The sequence below is a fragment of the Anomaloglossus baeobatrachus genome, chromosome 3 (assembly GCF_048569485.1).
Source record: "Anomaloglossus baeobatrachus isolate aAnoBae1 chromosome 3, aAnoBae1.hap1, whole genome shotgun sequence".
Lineage (NCBI taxonomy): Eukaryota > Metazoa > Chordata > Amphibia > Anura > Aromobatidae > Anomaloglossus > Anomaloglossus baeobatrachus.
Genome location: NC_134355.1, coordinates 514,010,209 through 514,036,687, shown reverse-complemented (window position 1 = coordinate 514,036,687; position 26,479 = coordinate 514,010,209). Strand labels below are relative to the sequence as shown.

Genomic DNA, 26,479 nt, shown 5'->3' with positions numbered 1-26,479 from the left:
CGCATCGGAATCATCCTCGGAGCAGTCAGAAGCCTCCCTGGAGGACTGACGGTCTGGACCTGGGGATGAAGATGAAACCTGGGAAGAGTCTGAGGACGAGACCCGGCGGGTCCGTTTCTGAGCAGCAGAGGAGGACCCTGCAACGGGGCTCACCTGCTCCGGGGGCAATTGCGCCGGGTCTGCGGGAATCTGGGCGAGCGTCGGCAGCAGGCGTAGAGCTTGCGCGATGGTCCAAGAAGCCTCAGAGAGGGAATCTACGGACTGGGACAGGGACGCTAGCCAGTCGGGGGGGGGCGGGACGCAGGGCCCTGCAGCATATGGCGCTGTGGCGTCTGCGGTATCAGAAGCGTCGGCCGCGGAGTCCTGCGGAGGCTGCGCGTCTGTAGAACAGACGGAGCATAGTGGGGCGTCCTGACCCTGGGAAAATTTGGAGCTGCAGGAGGAGCATGCAAAAAATAGTGCAAAGGGGGCCTGATTGGATTGGGTGGGCTTAGCCTTAGGCATGGTGCACACAGGTACTCTCCCTGGTGGCTGCTAGGAAGGAGACAGGAGAGGGTTAACTCGTCCCTAAACTCAGAGAATGCTACCTAGTGAGGGCTACTCCTTAGGAGCAGAGCTTACCCAGGTCCTGCGTGCTGCCCACCAGTCCAGAAGTGGAGTACAGGAATGAGCTGGCCAGAAAACTCAGAACGCCGGCGTGCTGCAGCCTCAGGGGACCAGAGGCAGGCTAAAATGGAGAGGGGACGCTGGAGGAGGCTGGGGGAGGAGCAGGATTCCGGCGCGAAAAGTCTGGAGGATTCACAGCCCCCACCATCTGCCAGGAGGCAGAGCAGTGGGAGGTACAGAGGGAGACGACCGGCGGCCAATAGCATGCAGCGGGGGCGTGGCTAGGACGCAGGAGCGACTAGGCCGAAGCCGGGGACTAAATTTATGGAGGGGGCCGGGGGAAAGAGCAGGGAAGTCGGATCCTACCTGCAATCGGCGGCGCCGGCTCAGCGATGGATGCGGTGCAGGCAGAGCTCCCTGGCCCTGCCTGTGAACAGCGCTGCTCGTCCAGGAAGGCTCCGGGGGAGAGCGTGCTGAAGGCAGGGTAGTAGGCATCATGATGGGGGTAGACAGCCCCCTATCAGGAGAAGGCAGCGTGACAGGGCCCCATCTATCACAAACGCTGCTGAGGTTCCATCCCTGCTGTACTCCCCTGTACGCCCTTTGGGGTGATACCTCAGGGCGAATCAGGGGTGCCCACAAAACAACCTGCCCACACGCGCACCCCCGGGAGTGGTACCACGGGGACGGGCGGGGGAGAGGGCCCCGAAGTCTCAAGCCCCTGCGACCCTGGGGAGCGGTACCCACGGGGCTGCGGAGAATGAGTGAAGCGAATACCTGCAGAAAAGAAGACCACAGGTATGAGAGCGATGAGCGGCGCCGAAATAAAATAAAAAAGCGCAAAAACATACATGGCTGAGGGGGGCCGAGACGGCCCACATCAGCCTCCTACGACACTAAGCTAAAACTGATCTGAGCCCGCCTCCGGCTCGGGGTGTATGCTGCTAGGGAGGAGCTAACTTTTTTATGTTTACTTAGTGTCAGCCTCCTAGTGACAGCAGCATAACCCATGGTCCTGTGTCCCCCAATGAAACGATAGAGAAAAAATGTTTGCATAATAATTTGGAACAGTGTAAAAGCTGTGTCAGCATTCACTGGAAAAGGACAAAGCAGACATCAATCAGAAAATATGTCTTTATTGTATCCAGATGCCAAAATATCTTGACGTGGAACATCTGCAGTAACCTTTTAAGAATATCACAAGTTTTGGACTTCACCCTTCCTGCACCTCCTCAGCATCTAATAGGGCAGTAACAAGCTATGTGCTGCTTTTCTTAAAGACTTCCTAAACATTTGTCAGTTTTTATATTCATGTACCTTAATTGCCTGCAGATTGGGGGGAATCTCCAGACCCAGAACCCCACTTATCTTCCAAAAGACAACTGAAGTGTTCAGAGGGGAGTACAGTTTGGTGGGAAGCCGTACTCTAATCTGTCTGTGCACTCATCTCTTGAGCTGCACTCTTCTCAGCCATCTTTTGGGAGATTTGTGGTAATCCTGAAATACCACCTACCTGAAAAGGAATTAAAATTCATAAAAATTAAAGGTGTGGTGTCACTGCTTAAACTAGCACTAGAACAGTGTGGCAGTAGCACTAGATAAGTGGGTTTATTTTTTTTCTTGTCTTCCTAAAGAGGGGTTATATGACTGGCCACTAAGTGACACTGGCAGAAGCCTCTTGTTTGGGCCAAGTAGAGCTGAAGTGGCACAGCGCTTTCACAGCACCACACCATATTCTACCAATCAACCCCAAGCAGACAATGAAGGAATGTCATCTGTCAGTGACGTTCTCAATCTCTTTAGTGAGATACACCCTTATTATATCCACTAGGTAAACTAAAACATTTAACATCTTACAAGCACCCTCAGGATGCTCTTCTATATCTTAAATGATAGAGCAAGGGCGGCATATCTACCCACTGGTGGAAGTAGCGTAAACACCCAACTACGGTAATATAGTGCAAGCTCGGTATATAATATATTAAGAGGGCAGATTTGGGCAACTCTTCCATTGTGGATCTAATTTAATATGCAAAACATTTATTTCATCTCTCTTTTGTTCTATCAGCCAAAGTAAGCAAATAGGACGCCTGCAGAAGGACTTTTCTGCATTTCTGATGTGTGTGGACACACTCACTTTCCAGATGGAGAATCTGCTGCATTGGACAGGACCCAACAGTCTCACTCATACTGTAATGAAAATCTGCAGCATAAATTGACCAGCGCTGAGGATTTCACATCCACAGTATCAATTTATACCAGATTTTCACGCGGATTTCACCCTCCGCAATGCAAAGGGTAAAATCTGCTGGAAATCTGAGCACAATTTGGTGACCGGTGAAGAATAATTCCCCGTGTGGCCGGTGAGCGGCTTCCAAATGATGTGTAAATTGATCATGCTGAAAGATGGTGATTAATTAATGCTGCTCATCGCAGTGTAAATGGACCTTTACAAGGTTCTAGGGTGGAAAATTACCAGCCAGCACTTTTGAAGGAGAATTATATAGAAAGGTCAGAGGTTACATGCATTCTGTTAGTTATTTGTAAAATAAAACTTATGCACTTTTTTTTTTTTTTTTTTTTTTTTAAAGAGCAAATAAAGTCAAAATTATTTTTTAGGCCACAGATGCACAAGACCACATTAGTGAAATCTCAGCATCGTCCCAAAGGATATCAAGTCCCTATAGAGCTGTTCTATTTAGGAAATCGTAAGTAGTCTGAGGTCCAATATGTCACCAAAGCATTCCTATGGTCTGAAATGTGTGCATTAGTAAGGAAAAGGTACCCTAATGGGTTAACTTGTTATTTAGTGATATGGAATACGCGCCAGGCATCAGAACAGGCAAAACATTTCACAGGAACATAAATAATACACTGGCTCAGATACCTGACCTTGCAGATATAGAGGACCAGTGCCATAATGCTGTAAAAGCATCACAATCTATATAACAACAAAGAAACAACAGTAAAAACAACAAACATCTGCTCAATTCTTGTTGGAATTGTCTAAAAACTTTTCCATCCCAAAGTAACAGTGGCCAGGCCTGGAACAGCCCAGACCGACCAGCGAGAAATGAATAGTCTCATGTACACAAAAAAATGAAGACGAGGCATACACGGCCATGTTTATGTACAGCAGAATAGAGGGCACCACACCTACAATAGGCGCCCTGGAATCGAAGGATCAAAGTCCTTGGCTTGCCCACTCTCCTGTGTGGTAATCAGATCAATGATGGCTGACAGCACGGCACAGTCTCTGGAGCTGGTATCGTTCCAATCTACAGGCTGAGGGGTTTCTATCTTCTCCTTTAAAAGTGAATCCAACTCAGTCTTCAAATCCTACAATAGTAATGATGATCCACTAGTTACAATCATTATGTTACCGACAGACAAATGATAGATTGAGGGGAGGGTTTGTGAACCTGAAAACCCCTTACTCAAAATTAAATAAAAATAGACTTGCTTCACTCTCCAGCCTTGGGTCCAGCAGTCAGTCTCCGCTTTTGCTGCCAGTGTCCGTTATTGTCTGCAGCGCCGACATCACGTCACCAGCACTGAAGCCTATTTGTGACCTCTGCGGCACTTGCCCATCAATAACAAATCCTAGGAGCAGTTGAGGAGACCTGGAGTGATGCGCAGTTTGGTTTTTTTTTTTTCCCCTAACCTTTTCCTATCCTAAGTCCCTCCAGGAGGGACATTCCAAAAATTCCGTTACGCTCCTTTGTCGGGCCACTGCCTTGTTTATCATTCACATGTGAATGAATTGAATTTTGTAAAATAAATAAACAGGAAATCAATCATATTGCAAAATTAATTTCCCAATTATAATAGGATTCCAATTGGCAGAACAGGAAATTTTATTGGATAGGAAAAGTTTAACACTCTGGAACCTGGAGAAAACCCAAAAAAAAAATTCCTAGTTGGCCTACACTCGTGGATAGCGACATTTTTTACACAGGTCTTACTTTAATGGGACTCTTGTCAGCACAGAATGACTGCTCAAACCAAGTGCAGGCGCTCGGTGCATCAGGGCGGGACTAATCATTTCAGTGCACCTTCCCACCCACTTGTTTCCCCTCTATCGTCCATCTTTGATTTGCAGCTCCAGCTTCATAGAATCAGAGAAGGGTTTAGATAGATGAAAAAGAAGCGGATGGGAAGGTTAACTGAAAGGTCAGAGTACGTCCTAATGCCCCGAGCGCCTGTACTTTGTTTGAGCAGTCATTTTGTGCTGACAGAGGGCCTTTAGTTGTGGGAATTTGAGTTCTCCTACTGTTTTGTACTAATGCCTCTGATAGTGCTGCTGACGTTTTCCATGTCTTTCAGACCACCTAGCAGGGCAGCATGGGAAACCACAGAACAGTTTACCACTGCACTTGTAGGATCTTATCTATAGGCTGCAATGTTGGCAAAGCTTCATCTGTGGACAGTAGAAGACAATGACATTAACATTGGACCAGCTAAAAGCTGAATTTTCCTTATGTTCCTGGAGTAGTAGAGTTTCATCAAATATAGCTAAATGAACAAATTGTAAGAATTGATTCACTAAACAAGTACAAGGAGGCCTGGATGCCTTTTTTGATAAATATAACATTACTGGTTACGTGCACTAGATTCTGTGATGGGACGCGGATCCAGGAAGCTAGCCTGACAGCCATATGTGGAGTAGGGAAGAAATTTTCCCTTTAATATGGGGCAATTAGTATATGCCTGATGGTTATTAGCTGAACCTGATGGACTAATGTCTACCTTTAACATTACAAAGATGAAATCATGGATAAATAGTCTTCAATATTATAACATAATATCCGCATTGAGTTCCCAAACTAAACAAAGTACTGGATATGGAAATAGTGGGTATGGTATAATATATATAGTAGTGTTTTGTTTTTTTTAATCACCTTAACTAAATTAGCAATCCGAGAGGGCGACTGGAAGACAATCCATTCATCAACTGCAATAGTGTCCTGGTCCTGGTCCTTCTGAATGGAAATATCCCCTCCAAAGAAAAGCAGCGAATATGGAGAGACCTCGGTGCAGTCATATAGGTAAATCTATACAGGGGTTAGAAACAGTAAGTGAAGGAAAAGAGTTAGAAAGCCATCTCCTACTATACTGTGCAAAGGTGTGTGTATTCTTACTTCTCCTGACTTAACACATTATAAAACTGATGATATTGTGCCAAAAATCTGATTGCACGCCCATCACCGATCTGGGACTGCCCACAAGTGATGAGCAAACCCTAGGTACTCAAAATGAGCAGGTCGGATGGGCTCAACTGGAGTACTGAGTATAATGGAACTCAAAGGGAACCGGTCAGGTGCAATATGCACACAGAACCACGAGCCGTTCTGGGTATATATTGCTAATCCCTGCCTAATCGTCCCTGTATACACTAGCATAGATAAAGGGATCTTTAGAAAAAGTATTTCTAAAGATCCATTATGATATAATAAGCGCAGGGACTAGGTGATCAGAAGTCCCAGCAGTTTTCAAAAGTACTCAGAAGGGATCCTAAGGCTCTAGAGGGACAGGACTGATTTGTGTCCTTCTGCAGCCCCACTCACAATGAAAGCTTTCAATATCTCCCTGCACTAACCTAGCGATGCTGCATCCTGTATTATGCGGATATTACCGATCACTCACAATGCAGCACTGGATTAGTGCAAATTCACACAATAACACATGAGGTCTCGAGCTTTCACTGTAAAAGGAGTGGACTATTACCACAACACTAATGTTCAGGCCTGACTTTTGCTAAAAATTCGGGCACTTTCAGTGGACATTAGGGGGTCTTCTGCACACTATGGACAATAACATATACAAAGACAAATCCCCAGTTTAGGGCAGCTCACTCATTTATTAGATAAAAGGGTCAGCTTAGATTGGGGATGGGTCCTCTTTAAAGAAACAGGATTTCACAATACTATGCCCTAGTCCGATGTCTGTATGGCCACACCATGGTTATGGGAATTACAGCCTGTGGACAGATTTTCTAGCAGGTCGACATTATTATTTATTTATAGAGCATTATTAATTTTATGGTGCAGCGCATAAAGGGGTTACATACAAAATATAATTAATGAACTGATAATGACAGACTGGTATAGAGGGGAGAGGGCCCTGTCCTTGGCATCTTAATGTCTACAGGGTAATGGGGAGGAAACAGTAAGTTGGGGAGCTGTGGCAGCTCCGGTGGTGGTGAGGTGGCAGCGGGGTCATTGCAGGCTGTAAGATTTCCTGAAGAGATGACTTAATAAAGCTGCTATTACATACTACCACAGCATGGAATAACTACTTTTCCTGCTGCAACGCGATCAACCAGAAATCATTCCATCACCTTTTCCTCCTCAATATAGTTATAGCTGAAGAGTTTCTTCTATCAGCGGCTGGGACTGCAGTAGCTGTATCCTCTATGGGCATATAACGAGGCTGTGAGATGCCCTGCACTATCGCCCTATGTGCGTTTGTTGCTCTTTTCTCTTCTACAAGCTGTTGTAGGAGGACATGTCCCCTAATCCAATTCATCACATGTTAGCAGGCAGCATGGCCCTACCAACTACTCTGTATAAAGTCTCTAACATGAATAAACTACAACTCCAGTCATGTTCTGTGAACCAGTCTATGGCGGGCTGACACAGGTCGGAGCCCTGCGCTGTAAAGTATGCCCGTGTGCTAAAAGTGGTGCAGGGATTAGTTAGAATACACCACCTACAATTACTAAAACTAAGGAATAGTGACCCCACAAATCTCTAATCTTACCTATGACATTCGATCAAACGTGAGGACTGTAGCAAAGCCAATTACACTAAAGCTTCCCACAGCACACCCACTAAGACCACTACATTACCTTAAGGTGCACTAAGGAAGTAATTAGAAGGCACAATCAGCTCTGCTACACCTGTACAGAAGCTCAGCTCCATATCTCCACCACAGTATACTATTGTTCCACTCTGTGCAGTACCTCGGAGGATGAGACTTACACTGCTAGTTTTCATTTTCAGGTGATAGACCAGCCAGTTGTGGTGGAATTCCCTTTCTTCTACGTTGACAGATTTGGGGTGGATGTTGACGCCGCCGTCTGCTTTTGTTGAGATCTTTACCCTACAGAAAGTCACAGTATATTTGGAAAATGATATTTTACTATGGAAATAAAGAGAATTTTGTTTACTTACCGTAAATTCTTTTTCTTATAGTTCCGACATGGGAGACCCAGACCATGGGTGTATAGCTTCTGCCTCCGGAGGACACACAAAGTACTACACTAAAAAGTGTAGCTCCTCCCTCCTAGCATATACACCCCCTGGATAACCAAATATAGCCAGTTTAGTGCAAAAGCTGAAGGAGGACATCCACCCACAAGTAGAGATAGAGCAAAACCCGGAACAACCGGAACCTCTTTCTACTACAACAGCCGGTGAAAACACACGGAACAAGAAAACTGCCAACAGGCAACAGGGAGGGTGCTGGGTCTCCCATGTCGGAACTATAAGAAAAAGAATTTACGGTAAGTAAACAAAATTCTCTTTTTCTTCATCGTTTCTTATGGGAGACCCAGACCATGGGACGTCTCAAAGCAGTCCATGGGTGGGAATAAACAGAAAACTGAGAAGTAGGCGAAACCTAACTTCACAAATGGGCGACAGCCGCCTGAAGGATGCGTCTGCCCAAGCTCGCATCTGTCGAAGCATGAGCATGCACTTGGTAGTGCTTCGAAAAGGTATGCAGACTGGACCAAGTGGCAGCCTGACAGACCTGCTGAGCCGTAGCCTGGTGCCTGAAAGCCCAAGAGGCACCGACAGCTCTGGTCGAGTGTGCCTTGATCCCCGGCGGGGGAGGCACTTGAGTACACTGGTAGGCATCGGAAATGGCCGACCTAATCCAGCGAGCTAGGGTCGGCTTAGAAGCCGAGAGGCCCTTACGCTGACCAGTGGTCAGCACAAAGAGAGAGGTGCACCGCCTAAGAGCAGCGGTGCGAGACACATAGATCCGGAGCGCCCGCACCAGATCCAGAGTATGCAACGCTTTTTCAAAGCGATGAACAGGAGCCGGACAAAAGGAAGGCAGGGAAATATCCTGGTTAAGGTGGAAAGGAGATACCCCCTTAGGAAGAAAGTCCGGAGACGGACGAAGAACCACCTTGTCTTGGTAAAAAAACAAAAAAGGTGACTCCGAGGAGAGCGCAGCCAAATCAGAGACTCTCCTGAGGGAAGTTATGGCCACTAGAAAGACCACTTTCTGTGAAAGACGAGACAAAGAAACCTCCCTAAGAGGCTCAAAAGGGGGTTTCTGTAAGGCCGTGAGGACCAGATTAAGGTCCCAGGGATCCAGAGGCCGCCGGTAAGGCGGAATAATGTGAGATGCGCCCTGCATGAAGGTGCGCACCTGAGCCAGCCGGGCGATACGCCGCTGGAACAACACTGACAGAGCCGAGACCTGTCCCTTGAGGGAATTGAGGGATAGTCCTAGCTGCAGACCAGACTGCAGGAAGGACAGAAGGGTCAGCAGGGAAAAAGGCCAAGGGGCATGGCCGGAAGAACGACACCAGGACAGGAAAATTCTCCAAGTCCTGTGGTAAATTTTGGCCGAGGAAGACTTCCGAGCCAGAGTCATAGTGGAGATGACTTCGGGAGGAATGCCGGAAGCCGTCAGGATCCAGGACTCAAGAGCCACGCCGTCAATCTGAGAGCCGCAGAATTCTGGCGGAAAAACGGACCTTGTGAGAGAAGGTCTGGGCGGTCCGGGAGATGCCACGGCACCTCTACGGACAGACGGAGCAGGTCTGGGTACCAAGCTCGCCTGGGCCAGTCTGGAGCAATGAGTATGACCCAACGGCCCTCCATTCTGATCTTGCGCAGGACTCTGGGCAAGAGAACTAGAGGGGGAAACACGTAAGACAGACGGAACTGGGACCAATCCTGAACCAGCGTGTCCGCTGCAAAGGCCTGAGGATCGTGGGAGCGAGCCACGTAAACCGGGACCTTGTTGTTGTGCCGGGATGCCATTAGATCCACTTCCGGAGTGCCCCACTTGCGGCAGATCGACCGGAACACTGCCGGATGCAGAGCCCACTCGCCGTTGTCCACGGTTTGACGGCTGAGATAATCTGCCTCCCAGTTTTCTACGCCTGGGATGTGGACTGCGGATATGGTGGACTTGGAGTCCTCCGTCCACTGAAGGATGCGTTGAACCTCCAACATTGCCAGGCGGCTGCGAGTCCTGCCCTGGTGATTGATGTAGGCAACTGCTGTCGCGTTGTCCGACTGGACTCGAATGTGCTTGCCCGCCAACAGGTGGTGAAAGGCTACGAGAGCTAAGAGCACAGTTCTGATTTCCAGCACATTGATCGAGAGGGCTGATTTGGACGGAGTCCAAGTGCCCTGTGCTCGGTGGTGGAGAAATACTGCTCCCCAGCCGGATAGACTGGCATCCGTGGTGAGGATCACCCAGGACGGGGCCAGGAAGGAGCGTCCCTGAGACAGAGAGAGGGGCCGAAGCCACCACTGAAGAGAGCTCCTGGTCTGTGGTGACAGAGCCACCAACCTGTGCAAGGAAGAAGTCCGCTTGTCCCAACAGCGGAGAATGTCCAGCTGCAGACGACGCAGATGGAACTGGGCAAAGGGAACCGCTTCCATTGACGCCACCATCTGACCCAGCACCTGCATGAGGTGCCTGATGGAATGACGGCGGGGCCTCAACAGAGAGCGCACCGCCAGATGGAGGGACTGCTGTTTGACTAAGGGCAGCTTGACAAGTGCCGGCAGAGTCTCGAATTGCATCCCTAGGTACGTGAGTTTTTGGGTCGGGGTCAGAGTGGACTTGGGCAGATTGACAAGCCACCCGAATTGAACAAGAGTGGCGAGAGTGAGCGAGACACTCCGCTGACAGTCTGCGCTGGATGAAGCCTTGACAAGAAGGTCGTCCAGGTAAGGAATCACTGCCAACCCCTGGAGGTGCAGAACCGCAACCACTGCTGCCATGACCTTGGTAAATACTCGAGGGGCCGTGGCTAACCCGAAGGGGAGAGCCACGAATTGGAAATGTTCCTCTCCGATTGCAAAACGTAGCCAACGCTGGTGTGAAACTGCAATTGGCACATGCAGATAGGCATCTCTGATGTCGATGGATGCTAGGAAATCTCCTTGGGTCATTGAAGCAATGACTGATCGCAGAGACTCCATGCGAAAGTGCCGCACCTGAACATGCTTGTTGAGAAGCTTGAGATCCAGGATGGGCCGGAAGGAACCGTCCTTTTTGGGGACCAGGAAGAGATTTGAGTAAAAACCTCTGAACCGTTCCCTGGCGGGAACCGGTACAATCACTCCGCTGGCCTGCAAGGATGCCACGGCCTGAGAGAAGGCGGCGGCCTTGGAGCAGGGGGGAGTTGAGAGAAAAAATCTGTTTGGCGGGCTGGAAGAGAACTCTATCCTGTAGCCGTGGGAGATGATATCCCGCACCCACTGATCGGAGACGTGTTGAAACCACACGTCGCCAAAGTGGGAGAGCCTGCCACCGACCAAGGACGTTGCTGGCGCGGCCAGATAGTCAAGAGGAGGCTGCCTTGGTGGCAGCAGCTCCTGCGGAGTTTTGTGGACGCGGCTTCTTGCGCCAGGAGGGCTTCTGGTCCTTGGCTGAGTTAGTGGACGAGGCCGAGGGCTTAGAGGATGACCAGTTAGAGGAACGAAAGGAACGAAACCTCGACTGGTTCCTGCCCTGGACAGGTTTCCTGGTTTTAGTCTGTGGCAAGGAAGTACTCTTCCCGCCAGTAGCCTCCTTAATTATTTCATCCAGTTGTTCACCGAACAGCCTGGACCCAGCAAATGGGAGCCCAGCAAGGTACTTCTTTGAGGAAGCATCTGCCCTCCACTGTTGAAGCCACAAGATCCTGCGGATAGCGAGGGAATTAGCGGAGGCCACCGCAGTGCGGTGAGAGGCCTCCAGCATGGCAGACATGGCGTAGGCTGAAAAGGCTGAAGCCTGGGAAGTTAAGGCAACCAATTCAGGCATAGAGTCCCTAGTGAGGGAATGCATCTCCTCTAGGGAGTTGATTAAATATAGAGAGGGAACCACGGGTATATGCCGCGCTTAAAAACCACTGAAGTTGAAATGATGTGAAAATTTCTCTTTTATTTACAGCATTCCTACGCGTTTCAGAGACAAAGACCGTCTCCTCCTCTAGGGAAGCAGAGATGGCTTTGAGAGCCCACACTGCTGCAAAGGATGGGGAGAACGAGGCCCCTGCCGCCTCATAGACAGACTTGGCCAGGAGGTCAACCTGGCGGTCAGTGGGATCCTTAAGTGAGGTGCCATCAGCCACCGATACAACTGTCCGGGCTGAGAGTCTAGACACCGGAGGGTCTACCTTTGGTGAGTGAGCCCACTCCTTGACCACCTCAGGTGGAAAAGGATAACGGTCATCAGAACCAAGCTTTGTGAAGCGTTTGTCAGGACAGGCTCTGGGCTTGGACACAGTGGCTTGAAAACTGGAGTGGTTAAAGAACACACTCCTTGTTCTCTTAGGCAAGGAAAACTGGTGCTTTTCTGCCAGAGAGGGTTGCTCCTCTGATACTGGCGGATTGAGGTCAAGTACAGAATTAATGGACGCAATCAAATCACTCACATCTGCATCACCCTCGGTCAGATCAATGGGGCACATGGAGGTAGCGTCCGAGCCCCCAGAAAAGATATCCTCCTCGTCCTGCGGGTCGGCTCGTGAATCGGAGCCGCGGGACGAGGAAGGAGAGGGATCCCTGCGTCTCCTCTTAGGAGGACGGGGTCTGGGCGCAGATGAAGAATCCTCTGTGAGCTCTGCAGAGCGAGCCGAAGCAGCAGAAGCGCCCTGAGAAGGGGGCTGATGCATGGTCAGCAGAGTCCGGGACAGCTGTCCCATGGAGTCGGCGAAGGACTGGGAGATAGACTTAGAAAACAATTCTACCCAAGCCGGGGGTTCAGCCACCGGGGCCGGAGCAGCCGGAGGGACCACTGGGGAGACTCCAGGCTGAGGCACCACCATGTTAGAGCAGGCATCACAATGTGGATATGTGCTCGGTTCAGGCAGTACGAGCTTACATGCAGTGCATATTGAGTACAGCCTTGCAGCCTTGCTCCTAGTGTGAGACATGCTGCTGAGGTGGAGGCTCTGCAGTAAAGAATACACTCCTTCAGAATGACCCCCAGAGAGTGTATAAGAAAGTCCACAAACCAGAGGTTGTGGCTTACCAGACCGTTTTGTGTGCCCTCCGGATTCCACAGCTCGGACCCCCAGACAGGTTGCAGAGATGCAGCAGCCAGCGCCAATCAGTGTGTGAACGCTGATAAAATGGCGCCGGAGTGAGGAGGGGGGGGCGGGGCCTAGTCCAAGAGCGGGAACCGGAGGGCCAAGGGGATATACAGGGGAGGGGAACCTCTCCTCAGAGAGGAGTGTCCTCCCCTGTGCTGAACGGCCGGTGGGCGGCGCCGCACTGTCCCTCTGCATGACTGACATTTTACAATGCGGCCGGCGCTCAGGCACCCTCGGCGCGGTTCTCTGGTGAAAACCGGAGAACCGGCCGGAAATGTCACAAAGGTTACAAAACACACTCTCCCCAACATTAAAGTACAAGGGACCCCCCTGACAATAACGTCTCAATACTTAGCTTGTGAGACGCAGGGCCAGGTCCCTGAGGGATGAGTGCTCCGTCCGGCAGGGTCCTGAAAGGGCTGCGGATGGAGACCGGTCTCCTGCAAAGCAGTGAGAACCGTGCTGGCTCCCACTTCAAGCCAGAGCCCGAGGGATGGTGAAGGAGCGCGGCATGTAAGGCTCCAGCCTTGAAATCAACCTTAACACCGCCGACACAGTGGGGTGAGAAGGGACATGCCGGGGGTCCAGCTTGGACCCGCTTTTCTTCCAACTCTTTAAAATGAAAATCAGATGAGAATGCATGAATGTGGATGTGTGCCTCCTGAACACAAAGCATTGAACTGGCTATATTTGGTTATCCAGGGGGTGAATATGCTAGGAGGGAGGAGCTACACTTTTTAGTGTAGTACTTTGTGTGTCCTCCGGAGGCAGAAGCTATACACCCATGGTCTGGGTCTCCCATAAGGAACGATGAAGAAAAATCAGTTTAGTTAATCGGCCACTTTTCCATTCCCATAATTATTGTCTGAGAAGCTTTACTGCTAAGAACAATCAGACTTCTGTTGAGCTTGCTCATACATTAGTCATTTCAATGTAGTAAATTCAATATAAAAGGAAATTCGAAGAGTAAAAAAAAAAAAAAAAAAAAAAAGTACCCTACCACATCTCCTCTGTTCTTTATGCCACCTCCTACATAACTATAAGATAAATACAGGCCCCACCAGTACAACCTCCGGCTGTTTCCAGTATGGGGCCCTGACATGCGCCGCCATCAGAGGAAAGTTTGCTTAGAATCCCAATACAAATGGATGGAGACAGCCGCTTTCTTGTAAGGAGATCCTGACCACATCTCCACTGACAGCAACACAACTCAAGATAGATTTTTAAGCCGCGTGTCTTCGACCTTCAAGGCGCATCCTGTGAAGATGGAAACACCCCTTTAAATAAAGTTCTCTCTCTCTCTTGAAAAATGTCCATTTCCATTTGGTGGACTTCTCTCTGATGTAAGGTTTGCCGTACTTATTCTGAGCGTTTCTAGTGCTGATCGCTGGGTGGACTTCTTTTGTAAGGAATAGTCCTGATGAAACCCCTTCTGTAACAAGCGCAGTACGCTCACTCCCCGATTAGGACCAGACAAATACAGCTTAATTTAAAAGCCACAATTGTGTTTTTCCTCATTCTGTTCTTTAAAAGGGGTTGTCCAGTTTTAGGAAACTTTATCCAACAGGATCAGTTAGGTTTTTGTTGACCCCTTGGGTCAATTGCTGCGTCTCCACCGCTGCCCCAGTCTCGGTTTGGCTGCAGTGGTGAAGTCACGTGGACAGTGTGGCAGCCAAATCACTGAGATCAGTGACTGATCCTGTCCACATCGGCAAAGCCAACTGACGCTGTAGACCCGACATCACTGCTGCAGATGAACAGCAGAGACCGCTGGACCTAGGGAGGGCAAGCAAAGCTCAGTTTGTTTCTTAAAAACATAGACGAGCCTAGGTGGTAAGGTTTACTGAAACTAGACAACTCATATTATGTGGTATCTTTTCTCAAGTTATGTGCCATTTTTTTATTAGTATTTGTTGCGAAATCTAGTGAAAAGGAATAATTAGTGTGTTTTCACATTTTTCCAATTTCATAATAGTACAAAGGTAAAACTAAAATGTTCCCCTTTGTATTACTGTCATTTATACACAAGGGATGTCTAGTTTTGCGGCCGTCCTCAGATGTGGTCAGTGGTAGCGGAGATGCTGATGCAAACTCTGCAGAGACATTTAGGAACTTGTGGGCAAAATCATCTGTAGAACAACCAGATTCACTGTCCACAAGAAGCTAACTAGGTGCCACACCAGCACACACAAGGTCAAGCAAAGAGGGTGATATTTTCAGTATTTACTTTATATCCTTGAAGTTATACCGTTGTATAGTCACTACTTACCCCGGTCTTTTCCTTCTGTGGCTAACACGAATCTTTGCCACTTTTGGGTACAATCCAGCACAAATCACAGCCTTAATAAGCTTCTCGTTATCTAGAGAAAGAAGAAAATTTGTGACAGAGAAATGGACCCAGAATAGGCCACGTAATTCTAATGTTCATCTTCTACCTGAATTTATGTTGGATTTCGGATCTTTTGAGTAACTGCTGCCTACAAACCCAGCTCCGAGCAGATGCTCCGCAAACTGTCCTTTCATGTCTCCCAACATCTGGGGAACAAAGGGTTTCTTAATGCAATCCACAAATACAGCTAGGTATAGTAGCCATGTATGATATATCAGGGTGCCATCAACAAGAGCCGGCACATGGACATAGAGATCCAAAATTACCTTCAGGGTGTTAGAAGACAAGAAGTACTCCCAGCAGTACTCCCGCTCGGCTCTCGGACCCCAATGTTTCGCTTTCTCCCAACCCTAAGAAAAGAGGATGGCATGCAATATAAACATAGAAACTCCATGTCAGAAAGGGACAAGTAAACCAGAGTTCAAGAAAAAAAAGAGAATTTTGTTACTTACCGTAAATTCTTTTTCTTATAGTTCCGTATTGGGAGACCCAGACCATGGGTGTTTAGCTTCTGCCTCCGGAGGACACACAAAGTACTACACTTAAAAGTGTAGCTCCTCCCTCTGAGCTTATACACCCCCTGGTAGCCAGTCCTAGCCAGTTTAGTGCAAAAGATGAAGGAGAATAGCCACCCACAAGTAGAACCGAGTAAGAACCGGAACAACCGGAGACTCTGTCCACGACAACAGCCGGTGATAACACACGGAACAAGAAAATTGCCAACAGGCAACAGGGAGGGTGCTGGGTCTCCCAATACGGAACTATAATAAAAATAATTTACGGTAAGTAACAAAATTCTCTTTTTCTTTATCGTTCCTTTGGGAGACCCAGACCATGGGACGTTCCAAAGCTGTCCCTGGGTGGGAATAAACAGAAAAAACTAAGAAGTAGGCGGAGCCTAACTTCACAAGTGGGCGACAGCCGCCTGAAGGATGCGTCTGCCCAAGCTCGCATCTGCCGAAGCATGAGCATGCACTTGGTAGTGCTTCGAAAAGGTATGCAGGCTAGTCCAAGTGGCAGCCTGACAGACTTGTTGAGCCGTAGCCTGGTGCCTAAAAGCCCAAGAGGCACCGACAGCTCTGGTCGAGTGTGCTTTGATCCCCGGCGGGGGAGGCACCTGAGTACTCTGGTAGGCGTCCGAAATGGTCGATCTAATCCAACGGGCCAAAGTCGGCTTAGAAGCAGAGAGACCCTTGCGCCGCCCTGTGGTTAGCACAAAGAAGGGAATTTTGTTTACTTACCGTAAATTCCTTTTCTTCTAGCTCCAATTGGGAGACCCAGACAGTGGGTGTATAGCTACTGCCTCTGGAGGCCGCACAAAGAACTACACTTAAAAGTGTAAGGCCCCTCCCCTTCTGGCTATACACCCTCCCGTAGGAGTACGGATTCCTCAGTTTTAGTACCAAAGCAAGAAGGAGGAAAGCCAATAACAGTTTCAAAAACAAATTCAATCCGATAACAAGATCGGAGAGCTTAAGAAACAACATGAACAACATGTGCACCCGAAAAAACGAAACCCTAAGAACAAATAGGGCGGGTGCTGGGTCTCCCAATTGGAGCTAGAAGAAAAGGAATTTACGGTAAGTAAACAAAATTCCCTTCTTCTTTTTCGCTCCTAATTGGGAGACCCAGACAGTGGGACGTCCAAAAGCAGTCCCTGGGTGGGTAAAAAGATACCACATGAACGGGCTGTCAGACAGCCTCTTCCTACAGGTGGGCCACCGCCGCCTGAAGGACCTGTCTACCTAGGCTGGCATCTGCCGAAGCGTAGGTATGCACTTGATAGTGTTTGGTAAACGTGTGCAGACTCGACCAGGTAGCCGCCTGGCACACTTGCTGAGCCGTAGCCTGATGCCGCAATGCCCAGGACGCACCCACGGCTCTGGTAGAATGGGCCTTCCGTCCAGATGGAATCGGAAGCCCAGCAGAACGGTATGTGTGAAGAATTGGTTCCTTGATCCACCGCGCCAGGGTGGATTTGGAAGCTTGCGATCCCTTATGCTGACCAGCGACTAGGACAAAGAGCGCATCAGAACGGCGTAGAGACGCCGTGCGAGAAATGTAAATCCTGAGTGCTCTCACCAGGTCCAACAGATGTAAACCCTTTTCAAATTGGTGAACTGGATGCGGACACAAAGATGGCAAAGTGATATCCTGATTGAGATGAAAGGAAGAAACCACCTTGGGAGAAAACTCTGGAATTGGACGCAGTACTACCTTGTCTTGGTGAAACACCAGGAAGGGAGATTTGCAAGATAACGCCGCTAGCTCGGACACTCTTCGAAGAGACGTGACCGCCACAAGAAAAACTACCTTTTGTGAAAGCCGAGAAAGGGAAACCTCTTTCAAAGGCTCGAAAGGCGGCTTCTGGAGAGCAATGAGAACCTTGTTCAGATCCCAGGGTTCCAATGGCCGTCTGTAAGGAGGAACGATATGACAAACTCCTTGGAGAAACGTGCGTACTTTAGAAAGCCGTGCCAAGCGCTTCTGAAAGAATACGGATAGCGCGGAGACTTGACCCTTAAGAGAGCTAAGCGACAAACCTTTTTCCAACCCAGACTGCAGGAAGGAAAGAAAAATTGGCAATGCAAATGGCCAGGGAGAAAACCCTTGAGCCAAGCACCACGCTAAGAATATCTTCCACGTCCTGTGATAGATCTTAGCTGAGGATGGTTTTCTAGCCTGTCTCATTGTGGCAACAACTTCATGAGATAAACCTGAGGCCGCTAGGATCCAGGACTCAATGGCCACACAGTCAGGTTCAGGGCCGCAGAATTCAGATGTAAAAACGGCCCTTGAGACAGCAAATCTGGACGGTCTGGTAGTGTCCACGGTTGGCCTACCGTGAGATGCCACAGATCCGGGTACCACGACCTTCTTGGCCAATCTGGAGCGACGAGTATGGCTCGATGGCAGTCGGACCTGATTTTCCGGAGAACTCTGGGTAACAATGCTAGAGGTGGGAACACATAGGGGAGTCGGAATTGCGACCAATCCTGAACCAAGGCGTCTGCCGCCAGTGCTCGGTGATCGTGAGACCGTGCCATGAAAACTGGGACTTTGTTGTTGTGCCGTGACGCCATCAGATCGACGTCCGGCGTCCCCCAGCGGCAACAGATCTGCTGAAACACGTCCGGGTGAAGGGACCATTCTCCTGCGTCCATGCCCTGGCGACTGAGAAAGTCTGCTTCCCAGTTTTCCACGCCTGGGATGTGAACTGCGGATATGGTGGACGCTCTGCTTTCCACCCACGTCAAAATCCGCTGGACTTCTTGAAAAGCTTGGCGACTGCGTGTTCCCCCTTGGTGGTTGATGTACGCCACCGCCGTGGAATTGTCCGACTGAATCCGAATCTGCTTGCCTTCCAGCCATTGTTGGAAGGCTCGCAGGGCAAGAAAGATTGCTCTGATTTCCAGAACATTGATCTGCAGGGTGGACTCTTCCTGAGTCCACGTCCCCTGAGCCCTGTGGTGGAGAAACACCGCTCCCCACCCTGATAGGCTCGCATCCGTCGTGACCACTGCCCAGGACGGGGGAAGGAACGACTTTCCCTGTGACAATGAGGTGGGGAGAAGCCACCAACGCAGAGAGTCCTTGGCAGTCTGAGAGAGGGAGACAGTCCTGTCGAGGGACGTCGATTTCCCATCCCATTGGCGTAGAATGTCCCATTGTAGAGGGCGCAGATGAAACTGCGCGAACGGGACTGCCTCCATCGCTGCTACCATCTTTCCTAGGAAATGCATGAGGCGCCTCAGTGAGTGCGACTGGCTCTGAAGGAGAGATTGCACTCCAGTCCGTAGCGAGCACTGCTTGTCCAGTGGAAGCTTCACTATCGCTGAGAGAGTATGAAACTCCATGCCAAGATAAGTCAGAGATTGGGTCGGGGTTAGATGAGACTTTGGAAAGTTGATAATCCACCCGAAACTCTGGAGAGTGTCTAGTGCCACCTTCAGATTGTGCTGGCATGCCTCTTGAGAGGGTGCCTTTATAAGCAGGTCGTCTAGATACGGGATGACCGAGTGACCCTGCGAGTGCAGAACAGCTACTACTGCTGCCATGACTTTGGTGAAGACCCGGGGGGCTGTTGCCAGACCGAAAGGTAACGCTACGAACTGCAGGTGTTCGTCGTGTATGACGAAGCGTAGGAAACGCTGATGCTCTGGTGCAATCGGCACGTGGAGATACGCATCTTTGATATCTATTGATGCTAGAAAATCTCCTTGAGACATTGAGGCTATGACGGAGCGTAGGGATTCCATCCGGAACCTCCTGACTTTTACGTGTCTGTTGAGCAACTTTAGATCCAGGACGGGTCGATACGATCCGTCCTTTTTTGGGACCACAAACAGATTGGAGTAAAAACCGTGACCTTGTTCCTGAAGAGGGACGGAGGTCACCACTCCTTCCGCCTTTAGAGCGGCCACCGCCTGCAACAGAGCATCGGCTCGGTCTGGTGGTGGAGAAGTTCTGAAGAAACGAGTTGGCGGACGAGAACTGAACTCTATCCTGTACCCGTGAGACAGAATATCCCTCACCCAACGGTCTTTGACGCGTGACAGCCAAATGTCGCCAAAGTGGGAAAGCCTCCCACCGACCGCGGGTGTGGGAATCGGAGACTGCAAGTCAGGAGGACGCCGTCTTGGCAACGGTTCCTCCGGCTGTCCTTTTTGGGCGTGACTGAGACCTCCAAGAATCTGAGCGTCTCTGGTCTTTTTGAGTCTTTTTTGACGAGGCGAATTGGGACCTGCCCGGTCCTCGAAAGGACCGATAACCAGACTGACCCTTCCTCTGTTGGGGTTTGTTTTGTCTGTGTTGCGGTAAGGATGAGTCCTTACCCTTGGAGTGTTTGATGATTTCATCCAAACGCTCTCCAAACAATCGGTCACGAGAAAAAGGCAAATTGGTTAAGCACTTCTTGGAATGAGAATCTGCTTTCCAATGTCTCAACCACAGGGCCCTACGCAAAACAACGGAGTTGGCTGACGCCACTGCCGTGCGGCTTGTAGCGTCAAGAACAGCATTAATCGCGTACGACGCGAATGCCGCCATTTGCGAGGTCAATGGTGCTACCTGCGGGGCAAATGCACGTGTGACTGAGTCGACTTGCGCAAGCCCGGCTGAGATAGCTTGGAGTGCCCATACGGCCGCAAAAGATGGCGCTAACGACGCTCCAATCGCTTCATAGATGGATTTCAGCCAGAGCTCCATCTGCCTGTCAGTGGCATCTTTAAGTGCCGCTCCATCTTCAACTGCAACCAAGGATCTAGCTGCAAGCCTGGAAATTGGAGGATCCACTTTTGGACACTGGGTCCAACCCTTGACCACCTCAGGGGGAAAAGGATAGCGTGTATCTTTAAGCCGTTTAGAAAAACGCCTTTCAGGATAAGCGTGGGGTTTCTGGATTGCGTCTCTAAAGTCAGCGTGGTCCAGAAAAGTGCTTAATGTACGCTTAGGGTATCTGAAATGGATTCTCTCGTGCTGCGAAGCTGACTCCTCTACAAGAGGAGCTGGTGGGGAAATATTTAACATCTTATTGATGTTAAATATAAGATCATTAACTATGGCGTCACCATCTGGTGTATCTAGATTGAGAGCGGTCCCAGGATCAGAATCCTGATCAGTTACGTCCGCCTCATCACCCATAGATTCATCTCGCTGGGATCCTGACCATTGAGACGAATGTGAAGGCCCGTCATAGCGAGCCCGCTTAGGCTGCCCGGGGCCATCGTCCGAGTCAGAGTCTTCACCCTGAGGTGTATGTGCCCGTCCCGGAGCTTGGAGGTAATTCAGCTGAGGGGGACCAGGGGGCAATGATTGCACAGTGTCCGTGGCCTGAAGTACAGGCCTAGCTCGCAATGTGTCAAGAATTTGTGACATAGTGAGAGACATTCTGTCAGCAAAAGCTGCAAACTCAGTTCCTGTCACCTGGACAGCATTCACAGGTGGTACACCCTGGGTCACGTCCAGCAGAGGTCCCGACTGTGCAAGCGCCGCAGGGGCCGAGCACTGCACACAATGGGGGTCCGTGGAGCCTGCCGGTAGAAAAGTCCCACATGCGGTGCAGGAAGCATATAATGTCTGTGCCTTGGCACCCTTGCGTTTTACGGACAACATGCTGCTGGCTCTCTGCAATGTGAGAGAGTCTATAGCCAAAGGGCGACCAGCGCTATGCAATACAAAGTATTTGTAGAAACAAAATACTAAGAATACTACTGGCACAAGAGGGGGTGAGCCCTGAGGGCTGCTTACCGCCCGCTGAATAGCGGGTAAGAGGCGCAGAATTCCTTGTCTGGGTCTCCCCGGCTCCCCTCTGCAGCTCAGCGTGTCAGCAGGAATGGCTGCCGGCGTCTGTGGAGAGGGGCGGTCCGTGGGAGTTCCTAAACAAAAGTGCGGGAAACAGTGTCCCCTCTGTGCCTATTGTGAGGGCTGGAGTATGTAAAAACGACTCCAGCCCTCGGCGCTGATGCACTGACCAGCGTCCCGCCCCTCTCCTGACTGGCAGGTCTGGGGGCGGGAACGAACGGAAGCAGGCCGCAAAAGCCGGGGACTCGAGTTATCAGCGCGGCCGCCGTAAAAGCGCGGCCCGCGCTGAAGTCCCCGGCGCACCACAAGTGCCAGCCGCGCCGCAGTCCCAGCGGCCGGCGCGACCGATTCCCAGAAGTGTGCCTGCTTCAGCGAAGCTGAATGAGGCCATGGCACAAGCGCCGCAGCGCTGATGTCCCCGGCGCACTACAACACCCAGCATGCTGCGGTGTGAGCGCCAAATGCACGGGGACACAGAGTACCTTGAGGAAGCAGGGCCATGTCCCTGATGTACTCCGCTCCATCCAGCATCTTCTCCCGGGCTGTAGATGGAGCACGGTCTCAGTGCCTGGAGACCAGTAATCCCACTTCACCCAGAGCCCTGTAAAAAGGGATGGGGAAGGAATCAGCATGTGGGCTCCTGCCGCCGTACCCGCAATGGGTACCTCAACCTTACAAACACCTCCGACATACAGTGGGGTGAGAAGGGAGCATGCTGGGAGCCCTGTATGGGCCCTCTTTTCTTCCATCCGACATAGTCAGCAGCTGCTGCTGACTAAAAACAATGGAGCTATGCGTGCGTGTCTGACCTCCTTCGCACAAAGCTAAAACTGAGGAATCCGTACTCCTACGGGAGGGTGTATAGCCAGAAGGGGAGGGGCCTTACACTTTTAAGTGTAGTTCTTTGTGCGGCCTCCAGAGGCAGTAGCTATACACCCACTGTCTGGGTCTCCCAATTAGGAGCGAAAAAGAAAAGAGAGGTGCACCGCCTAAGCGCAGCGGTGCGAGACACATAAATCCGGAGAGCACGCACCAGATCTAGAGTATGCAGCGCTTTCTCAAAGCGATGAACAGGGGCCGGACAGAAGGAAGGCAAGGAAATATCCTGGTTAAGGTGGAAGGGAGAGACCACCTTAGGAAGAAAGTCCGGGGTCGGACAGAGAACTACCTTGTCTTGGTGAAAAACCAAAAAAGGTGACTCCGAGGAGAGCGCAGCCAAATCAGAGACTCTCCTGAGAGAAGTTATGGCAACTAGAAAGGCCACCTTTTGAGAAAGACGATACAAAGAAACCTTCCCAAGGGGCTCGAAAGGGGGTTTCTGCAATACCGTGAGGACCAAGTTAAGGTCCCAGGGATCGAAGGGCCGCCGTTAAGGTGGAATGATGTGAGACGCACCTTGCATGAAGGTGCGGACCTGAGCCAGCCGGGCGAGACGCCGCTGGAACAGCACTGATAGAGCTGAGACTTGTCCCTTGAGAGAGTTGAGGGACAGTCCTAGCTGCAGACCGGACTGTAAAAAAGACAGAAGGGTCGGCAACGAGAATGGCCAAGGAGAATGGCGGGAAGAGCGACACCAGGACAGGAAAATTTTCCAAGTCCTGTGATAGATCTTGACGGAGGAAGACTTACGGGCCCGAGTCATAGTGGAGATGACTTCAGGAATACCAGAAGCCGTCAAAATCCAGGACTCAAGAGCCACGCCGTCAATTTGAGTGCCGCAGAATTCGGGCGGAAAAACGGACCTTGCGAGAGCAGGTCTGGACGGTCCGGAAGATGCCACGGCATCTCCACGGACAGTTGGAGCAGGTCAGGATACCAAGCTCGCCTGGGCCAGTCCGGTGCAATGAGGATGACTCGACGGCCCTCAATTCTGATCTTGCGCAGGACTCTGGGCAAGAGAGCTAGAGGGGGAAAACACGTAGGACAGACGAAACTGGGACCAGTCTTGAACCAGAGCGTCCGCGGCGAAGGCCTGAGGATCGTGGGAGCGAGCCACGTAAACCGGAACCTTCTTGTTGTGACGGGATGCCATTAGGTCCACGTCCGGAGTGCCCCACTTGCGGCACATTGACTGAAACACTGCCGGGTGCAGGGACCACTCGCCACCGTCCACGGATTGACGGCTGAGATAATCTGCCTCCCAGTTTTCTACGCCAGGGATGTGGACTGCGGATATGGTGGACTTGGAGTCCTCCGCCCATTGAAGAATGCGTTGGACCTCCAACATTGCCAGGCGGCTGCGTGTCCCGCCTTGGTGATTGATGTAGGCAACCGCTGTTGCGTTGTCTGACTGGTCTCGAATGTGCCTGCCCGCCAACAGGTGGTGAAAGGCTAGGAGAGCTAGAAGCACAGCTCTGGTTTCCAGCACATTGATTGAAAGGGCTGACTCGGACGGAGTCCAAGTGCCCTGTGCTCTGTGGTGATGTACCGCTCCCCAGCCGGATAGGCTGGCATCCGTGGTGAGAATCACCCAGGACGGAGTCAGGAAGGAGCGCTCTTGGGACAGGGAGAGGGGTCGAAGCCACCACTGAAGAGAACTCCTGGTCCGTAGCGACAAAGCCACTAACCTTTGTAAGGAGGAAGGCCGCTTGTCCCAACAGCGGAGAATGTCCAGCTGCAGAGGACGCAGATGGAGCTGGGCAAAGGGAACCGCCTCCATGTAGGCCACCATTTGACCCAGCACCTGCATCAGGCGCCTGAGGGAATAACGGCAGGGCCTCAGGAGAGAGCGCACCGCTAGCTGGAGAGACTGCTGTTTGATTAAGGGCAACTTCACAAGTGCCGGCAAAGTCTCGAACTGCATCCCTAGGTACGGGAGACTCTGGGTCGGAGTCAGAGTGGATTTGGGAAGATTGACAATCCACCTGAATTGGGATAGGGTGGCGAGAGTGAGCGAAACACTCCGCTGACAGTCTGCGCTGGATGTACCCTTGACCAGAAGGTCGTCCAGATAAGGAAGCACTGCTAACCCCTGGAGGTGCAGGACCGCAATCACTGCCGCCATGACCTTGGTGAATACCCGAGGGGCCGTGGCTAACCCGAAGGGGAGAGCCACGAATTGGAAATGATCCTCTCCTATCGCAAAACGTAACCAACGCTGATGTGACACTGCGATTGGCACATGTAGATAGGCATCTCTGATGTCGATGGACGCCAGGAACTCCCCTTGGGTCATAGAGGCAATGACTGATCGCAGAGACTTCATGCGAAAATGCCGCACCCGGACATGCTTGTTAAGAAGCTTGAGATCCAGGATGGGCCGGAAGGTACCATCCTTTTTTGGAACTAGGAAGAGATTTGAGTAAAAACCTCTGAACCATTCCTGAGCGGGAACTGGGACAATCACTCCGTTTGCCTGCAAGGACGCCACGGCCTGCGAGAAGGCGGCGGCCTTGGAGCAGGGGGGAGTTGAGAGAAAAAAATCTGTTTGGAGGGCTGGAAGAGAATTCTATCCTGTAGCCGTGAGATATGATGTCTCTCACCCACTGATCGGAGACTTGCTTTAACCAAGCGTCGCCAAAGTGGGAGAGCCTGCCACAGATTAAGGACGTGGCTGGAGCGGGCCGAGAGTCATGAGGAAGCTGCCTTAGTGGCAGAACCTCCTGCGGTCTTCTGCGGACACGCTTTTGGGCGCCAGTTGGATTTCTGATCCTTGGCTGAGTTAGCGGATGAGGCGGAAGGCTTAGAGGATGACCAGTTGGAGGAACGAAAGGAACGAAACCTCGATTGATTCCTACCCTGGGCGGGTTCCCTGGTCTTGGTTTGTGGCATGGAAGTACTCTTCCCGCCAGTAGCTTCTTTAATGATTTCATCCAGCTGTTCACCAAACAGCCGTGAACCAGCAAAAGGGAGCCCAGCAAGAAACTTCTTGGAAGAAACATCTGCCATCCACTCTCGAAGCCACAAAATCCTGCGGATAACAAGAGAATTAGCTGAAGCCACCGCAGTGCGGTGAGCAGCCTCTAGCATGGCAGACATGGCATAAGATGAAAAAGCTGAAGCCTGAGCAGTTAAGGTAACCATCTCAGGCATAGATTCCTTGGTGAGGGAATGCATCTCCTCTAGAGAAGCAGAGATGGCTTTGAGGGCCCACACTGCTGCAAAAGTCGGGGAAAACGCGGCCCCCGCAGCTTCATACACAGATTTGGCCAGAAGGTCAATCTGACGGTCGGTGGAATCCTTGAGTGAGGTGCCGTCAGCCACCGACACAACGGTCCGGGCTGATAGCCTAGACACCGGAGGGTCTACCTTTGGGGAGTGAGACCACTCCTTGACCACCTCAGGTGGAAATGGAAACCGGTCATCAGAACCACGCTTTGGAAAGCGTTTGTCAGGGCAGGCCCTGGGTTTGGTCACAGCGGTCTGAAAACTGGAGTGGTTAAAGAACACACTCTTCACTCTCTTAGGCGAGGTAAACTGATGTTTTTCTGCCAAAGAGAGTTGCTCCTCTGACACTTCTGACACTAGCGGATTGAGATCCAGCACAGAATTAATAGAAGCAATCAAATCACTAAGATCTGAGTCACCCTCAGAGAAATCGATGGGATACATAGCCTCCGAGCCCCCAGTGAGGGCATCCTCCTCATCTTGAGAGTCAGCTCTTGAGACAGAGCCGTGGGATGGGGAGGGGGAGGAAACCCTGCGCCTTCTCTTAGAAGGACGGGGTCTGGGATCAGATTGTGAATCCTCCGTGAGCTCCGATGGACGGAGGTCAGAGGATAGGAGTCCTCTGTCAAGAGTATTAGAGGCACTCTGTGAGGGAGGCTGATGCATATTCATCAAAGTCCTGGACAAAAGTCCCATGGACTCAGCAAATGACTGGGATATGGACCTAGAAAAGGACTCTACCCAGGCCGGGGGTTCAGTCACAGGTGCAGCAGCAGCCTGCACCCGGCGCCCAC

General features: G+C 50.8%; 1 protein-coding gene across 1 annotated transcript in view; it reads right to left on the bottom strand.

Annotated features, from left to right (window-relative positions):
• Positions 1-3,143: 3,143 nt before the first annotated feature.
• Positions 3,144-26,479, bottom strand: part of DHX36 (DEAH-box helicase 36) — a 193,142-nt gene continuing 169,806 nt past the window's right edge. The window contains exons 20-25 of the mRNA XM_075340720.1: positions 15,542-15,625; positions 15,322-15,421; positions 15,156-15,246; positions 7,590-7,710; positions 5,508-5,660; positions 3,144-3,945 (exon numbers count right to left, since the gene is read on the bottom strand). Coding sequence (XP_075196835.1) covers positions 3,763-3,945; positions 5,508-5,660; positions 7,590-7,710; positions 15,156-15,246; positions 15,322-15,421; positions 15,542-15,625 — 732 coding nt within the window. The 3' untranslated portion in view covers positions 3,144-3,762. The remainder of the gene's footprint in view (positions 3,946-5,507; positions 5,661-7,589; positions 7,711-15,155; positions 15,247-15,321; positions 15,422-15,541; positions 15,626-26,479) is intronic.